Source organism: Aphis gossypii, chromosome 1, assembly GCF_020184175.1.
Source record: "Aphis gossypii isolate Hap1 chromosome 1, ASM2018417v2, whole genome shotgun sequence".
Classification (NCBI taxonomy): domain Eukaryota; kingdom Metazoa; phylum Arthropoda; class Insecta; order Hemiptera; family Aphididae; genus Aphis; species Aphis gossypii.
The window spans coordinates 9,186,775-9,194,121 of record NC_065530.1 but is presented as its reverse complement, the minus strand read 5'-3'; the positions used below and the strand labels follow the sequence as shown (position 1 = coordinate 9,194,121).

The following is a 7,347-nucleotide window of genomic DNA, read 5'->3' as shown; positions in this document are numbered from 1 at the left end:
ACTTATTAGTTAATTGTGAGTAAACTGACAAAATTACACATTTATTTTCAATTATATAGAATAGAGACCCAAATAACAGTTATGTGAAACGAAAAATTGATCACGCCGTATTATATTTTGCTGACTTGAACGTGCAGGTTCCATACGACGATAAGTAGATAATTATATAGTTTCGCTTACGGATCTTGTACGACGTTCGCGACACGAGTTCGGTGTGTAATTGCAATGAAATGTTCAAATGCAATTTTTGGGTCTTTATTTATATGATTTTATGGTTATTTAAGAGAAATTTCGAAAAAGAATGCGTGTGGATTTCAATGAAAAAAATTATAAAACAAACACACTTACCTATCGTACTTAACAGTACTTCGTACCAATATTGGACTCGATTATAAAATTCTTTACGATTTTCCATTGAAAATGGTGGACAATCGTGGATTATTTTAGGAATATGACTACAAGTATATTATAAGCAAACATGTTTTGAATATGCTATTTGCAGTATAATAGCATGGTATAGCCGTGGTCATTACTCACTGTTCGAACCGTCATATGCATGACTAAAATACACACGTACGAACACGAGTCATCAGAAACCGATTAAGTATAATATTTATAATATTATGATATGCTATGTATACTAGTGTCGACTATTTGGATGGATTTCTAAATTTATTCCAGTATAAGACATAATGATATTATTACTATATTGTCTATAAATAAAATAAATCTTTACGGATTGAATACAGATACAACGCGTAAATTATAATAATAAGATATACGTGTGCATATGTATTGAATGCTGCTGTATAACGCGCGAGAGTATAGCCTAACTACGAAACAAGCATTTACGATTCCAGTGCAAAATAAACAATAATAAGATTAATAGGTAATATAATAGAAAATAGAAAATAATATGTCGTCGTATTACAATGAGTTATTGGAGAACATTCTATATAACTTGCCATATAATATATAATATTAATAGTATAATGGATTAATGTCGAAAACGAATATAATAATATAATTTAGTATAATATTTCGTTTTACATCCGACTCGGACGTGTAGGCTCGTCGGTCGGGCGAGTCTGTACCTATAGTAATATGTGTACGTATTATATTATAATACCGTGACTACCACACGCCCGCGATTTTCACGTCTGAAAACGAAAACGATGATTGTGTCGTCGTCACTATAATAGTACACACGCGCGCCCGACATAATATATATTATCAGAAAACGATACGTCTAAGACATCGGTATATTTTCATTGTCGTTGAATTGTCGGTTAAATGGAAAACGCCAAAACATAATATTACGTACCTGCGCTCATAAAATTCGGGAGAAATTTAAACCGAATCTTTGGACATTATTATAGTATTATTTCTAGCTATGCGTTATAACGTAAATCCGTAAACACGTTCACTCGTCTCGTGGTCATGTTATAAGCATTTAGATTTACCAACCAATCATCTATAAAGTGAACGTTATATAATATAATCAGTACGAGTATCTCCACTCTATTATAGTCTATATAGTTATTGTATCGGATTTTTTTTTATGTTGTGTAAAATTTAGGTTCTTAACACGGATGCATTTCGTAAACCATCATACGGTTCATATTATATTATTATTTCCGTACGAATGCACAAAATGAACTATTTTTACGTGGATAATGTTTTCACAAGATAATTTATATGAACTTGAAAGCGGATGGGTATACTGAAAATGAAATCTATAACAATGTTCTTTACAGTGTATAAATAATAAAATATAATATAATTATGATATTATATTGTTGTCTTCATCGAACACATCGAGCGAGTTGTTATACATATAATATATATAGTATATACATAATACATATACATATATATTATATTATAGTACAATACAGATTTTAAGTTGTAAAGGTTTATCGAGTTTATTCGATTCCAAATAAATAATACAATAATATTAATAATAATAGTCATAATAATAATATAAATGTTATATACCATCTGTCAATAAATAATAATCGTTTGTCTTCCGTACATAGTGTGACGTAGACGTTGTATTATGAAGTCGATCATCGCAGAGGGATCGCGTTGGACGTGGTGCTCCGGATGGGTTCGTCGTAGACGGGCATGTACGAGCTGTACGCCATGTTTGACGCGGAAATCGGTTCGCCGGGCAGGCTTCGGCGGTAATGTCCACCGCTGCCTCCGTGAGTGATGTACTCGTGGCTACTGCCCCCTTGGTCGCTGAACAGCTTTTTCAAACCCACGATGGCGGACAGGGCCAGCGCCAGTTTGGCGATGATCAGTGCTTTGCCGGCCAACAGGGCGAGCACGCCGAAAGCCAGAGGTATAGTCATGCCACCCATCATAAACGGGTACATGAGCAGCGAGTTGTACTTGTTGCTCTTTTTGCGACCTTCATTAACATTATACAATTATAAAACGTTAAAATAATAGTCATTAAGAAAAAAAAAGTTACAAAGTATATTATTTTCAGGGTTAGCTGTTTGTTACTCAGTTGAAAACCGAGAGTAAAAGTGATATTACGAATGCGCATTATGTATTTTAATAAATTATCATATTGATAATGTCCAGTATCAAAATTATGTATTATACTATATTTATATAAATATTTAATTCGAAATGTATTATCCCACAAGTATCTAGTATAATATGATATACTATAGTACAACATTATATTTATATGGTTGCCGTCAACTATCACTATAATTTCCGAAGGTGTAAAAATAGAAACTATTAGGAGCTGTTATATGAAATTGTAGATTGTATTTAAGAATTAATAAGTTTTCCGACGTAATCGTAGTCGGTACCAGTGTGGATGGACGAAGAGAACAATGCAGTATAGGATATCGGAAGAGAAAGGCCGATAGCTGTACAATATGCCATGCCCGACAATATTACATTGACAATCGGTAGATAGATGACAGTTGACATCGCTGAGCAGAGGAACGGACGACAGATGATGCGTGGCAACGAATCACATAAATACGGGTCGAGACGAAGACGCGTAACACCAATTTTCAGAGGGTGTGTGGACGACGACTAATAAGATCGTCGATGAAGATAAATCATAATGACATTGTTAACACGGAGGAGCCTGTGGTGTGCTGTACACGCCGTCGAGATGCGTAGGCGTACCGTTTGATTGTTATAATCGTTTACATGGGTGTCTGCGCTCGGCGATTGTCCGTCAAAAAACCATATCATTAGATCACATATTATTATGATCGTATTAATTAATTATTGTTTTAAAATGACGCTTTCGATGATCGCAACTCCATCGACTCCTCTGTGACCCGGTTTCCGCTGTCGTCGTCACGCACCGCTGCGGTGTGAATAGGTTCACATACGTGTACACCACAGGTAGGTTATAACATAATATAATAATTAATAATAGTAATAGACGAAAGTTAGAACCGACCGATGTGTAAACCATGTCGTGGAGATGCGTCTCCGTCGTCGTTTTTTTTCAGTTGCAGATAATATCGGGAGTGGGGTCACCATTTCATTTAACATCCGTAAAAATAGTGAAATCGATTTAAATTTTGAACTAAGTACTTATTTACGAGAGTGATATCGTATGATTTCATTTTTGGGGTGACACTACTGTCACTACTTAATGTTAAGTCCAGGTATATGTAGTCGCGGAACGGTAGACGACGGCCATCGGGAAACTAAAACTGTATATCTGATTATAGTGTCATCATATTTTACACTCTCGATTTTTCACCGATATCATTGGTAGTCGAGTCTGAGGTTATCAGTTTAATATGCTCATTTAATCTGCTTAACAAAATACTCGTAGAATCAATTATGTCAAAAACAGTGAGAATAAACGGAAGTAACGAAAATCGGAAAACATGAAAAGATCCCTAAAATAATAAACTTCGATCAAAGTAGGTAATATAATATAATCAATATTAACAGTATAATAATACTAAATATCTGCCCTTGCAGATAGCACGAATCGTTGAGCTCGAAATCACAATCTAATTTTGTTATTTCTAGATTGCAAACTTCGTAAATACCACATCGTGTACGATTAAGAGTTTTGGGGACGTCGAAGACTTTTGAACGTCAACATATGTAGAAAATAATTAGTGGGTGGAAAATTCGATTGAAATAACAACCAACTGATTACCAACCGCGCTCGTGCGACGAGTTTATTATAATATATTTTAATCGATTCGTACGGTGTGCGTCGTTCATCATAACAATAATATGATAATATAAAGGTGTTCTATTACAATACTAAATTGTTATTATTGTTATCACGATATTGATGTCACCTAGTCGATTGTAATATACGTACACGGATGGATACAAGCGCGTACAATAATGAACTATAGGCGCATTGATAATCATAATAATATATCGATTGATCGTTACACGGTATGCGATGGCTGTGGCAGAGGATAATAATAATATACCATAGGTAATGTCACCTGGGAATTTCGTGCCGACGGTAGAAAAGTGAAAAAGAAACGCAGTCTGCCGTACCTGCATTAAAAATCAATCGTATGAAACGCGTCTGACCGTATGGTTGACGATGAAACGTTATTAAAAACAATTATGTTTTTTGGACTGTCATCGAGAATTTCGTCGGAAAAGAATTCACTTACACTATATAATGATAATAATGTGATACGTCGGAAAACATTTCAATGGCACGCGTCGTTGCCTAAGGTCGCAGTGTCAGTCTCCATGTAATATATAGGTATATATTTGGTGATCAATAATTGCATGTTCGGTTTTCATCGTTTTTGACGGGTTTTCAATAATACTTTAAATTCTACTGGCGTACTATGATATACGATCGCTTCGTGTTTGGAGTCTTAAAACTTTACTTTAAAATGTATTACATATTTAGATTTATTTTTTCGTTAAACAACGAAACGATAAAATAATATTATCAACACAATTTTATTATACGTTAAAAAATAATTAAATATTAGAGGTTCCAAGATTCAAAAATATGCCCAATAGTGTTATAATTTCTTGTAAATTATTAACTATTGACCCGAAAGAGATTTGTATGGGTTTACTGATAGTAATTTACACTCGTCTTTAAAAACTATGATAAATTCATATTCATTGCATATTCACATTTTAAAATTAACATGCGATTAAATTGACGAAAAGCCTAATAATATTATAAATTAAATTTTTAAATAAACTAAAAGTAGGTTTTTCTACTGGCTACTTTGATCAGAGTATATCAGACACTTAAAAATATTAAATCAGTATGGTTTTAACTAAATAATGTATTTATATATATTTGAATATTAGATTATTACGAATTTTATGTAATTTTGATGTAGAAAAAATATTTAACTTATTTCTATAAATTATAAACTATTATTAATAATCTGAATGTAACAAACTATTCACGATGTATACAAATATATTATGTACATTTAATAACTTTTAATATTTTAGATAGCAATTTTTATTATTTATATAATTTATTTAAAATTTTATAAAACATCGCTTTTTTTAGACGTACCTAGTTGAACTAATAAGATTAATTGCCAAACATTTCAACTTATGTTTATACATGGTATTGTTATAAAAAATAATGTATTTTATAAAACCAATCAAAATTAATTAAACAGGAGTCTAGTTGTTTAGATAAATTTTGATTTTAAAGCTTTTTTGTTTTATAAAAAATTATTAACTAAAATATTAAAATAAAGTTTGTATTTGATCAAAAATTCTAACTATCATAACATTTTAGAGCATCAAATTATAGAAGCATTATCAAATATTATAAAATATTTTTGATAAATAGTTTAATGCAAATTTCTTCAATTATGAAAATGTCTTGTTCAGTAAATGAAGATCGGAATAAAGTTTTTTAAACATACATAAATATATTATTGTATAGAACCACGAGTAGTTACACGCTAACAGTAATACTATACTATACTCTGGTACAAAATATTATATCACTAGATTAAATCATAGTAGAATAATATCTACAAGTTGTATTCGTATAAAACGATATTATGATAAAAATTATTCACCCTTTATCTATAACGTATAAAATCCGATAGGAATATATGCAAGTACCAGTGAGTAACTATGTGTATATAAAATAACAATTAGGCTTACCATCTGCCATTTCTCTGGGTTCGTTGTCGAGAAGTTTGAACTGGAGACTGCGACTTTTGAAAAAGTTCATCACTCTGTCAATGACCAGCGTGTCCAGACTATCCGTCTCGTCATCACCAGCAGACCTGGCCGAAGATATGTCATGGGCAACGTCATTTAGAGCAACAGCTGGGTCTTTGACCAATCGGACACCATCGAACAATTCCATTTCCGGTTGTTCACTGATTCGGTCGAGGGCTGTCAATAGCTTGTGTTTCAGACACGGTCCAAACTGTGAGTAAACACGATGACGTTCGTATTATTATTTATAGCTACAACGCCAAAGGAGTGGAAACAAGACTAAATGTCGTTTACCGACATCGGAATTTGCAGTCGACTTACCTGCGCCTTTGAACAGTCTTGAAATACCTTGAACACTACCTTAAAGTCTCCGAGACCGGAATCGATCTTACGGGCTTCGGGCCGTTGAGCCACTACCAATGAGGATGCCACCGCCACCGTGAATACGACTGCAACTAATTTCGACATTGCTGAGGATAATGTAACTTAATGTTGATCGATCGAATTTTTTACGACGATGGCGAGTATCGGATATGGCACGACGGACGAAAATTATGACGACAACGACGATCGCAAAGACTACACGAATGCGATGGTATAGCAGAGCGCACGAGGTTTTTCCACGAATTGTCCTGCACAGACAGTCCTTAGGATTTTTATACGGCGCCCCACTCTCCCCACTACCAAATTTTATTTCCACCGACTACTTTTCAGCCGACAGCCCTACACAACCGCTCAAACACACGCACACATACACAACACATCCGGATAACTTCCCGTTGAACATAATTACACTACGTCGTCCCACCAGGAGAATACGACGACGACGCGATAATAACAATTTTCGCGCCGCCCATCATCGTCGTCATCCATTGTCATCGTCAAACGATAAATGGAGCTTGACCGATATATGTATTTATATGTGTGTGAGTGAGAGAGAGAGGGAGAAAATAATATATTTATATATATATATAGTAATATATTGTCTGTCTTGTGGGTATGCAATCCTGAGGGGGCCACGTATGATGAGCACTTGCCGCCGGCTATTTTTGCACTTAAGTACACACAAGAATACCGTGTGAATAGTTTTTGGGAGTTTGCAATGAAATTTTTCCATTTCACTCTATTCCTATTTTCATTTTTCGCTTTGCG

General features: G+C 33.9%; 1 protein-coding gene across 1 annotated transcript; it reads right to left on the bottom strand.

Moving 5' to 3' along the window:
- Positions 1–1,899: 1,899 nt before the first annotated feature.
- Positions 1,900–6,843, bottom strand: LOC114123546 (uncharacterized). The gene is made up of 3 exons (XM_027986561.2): positions 6,517–6,843; positions 6,136–6,406; positions 1,900–2,416 (listed from the first exon to the last, which is right to left on the bottom strand). Exons 1-3 carry the CDS (start codon positions 6,661–6,663, stop codon positions 2,070–2,072), a joined length of 765 nt encoding a protein of 254 aa, XP_027842362.1. The 5' UTR covers positions 6,664–6,843; the 3' UTR covers positions 1,900–2,069.
- Between the last annotated feature and the right edge of the window lie 504 nt (positions 6,844–7,347).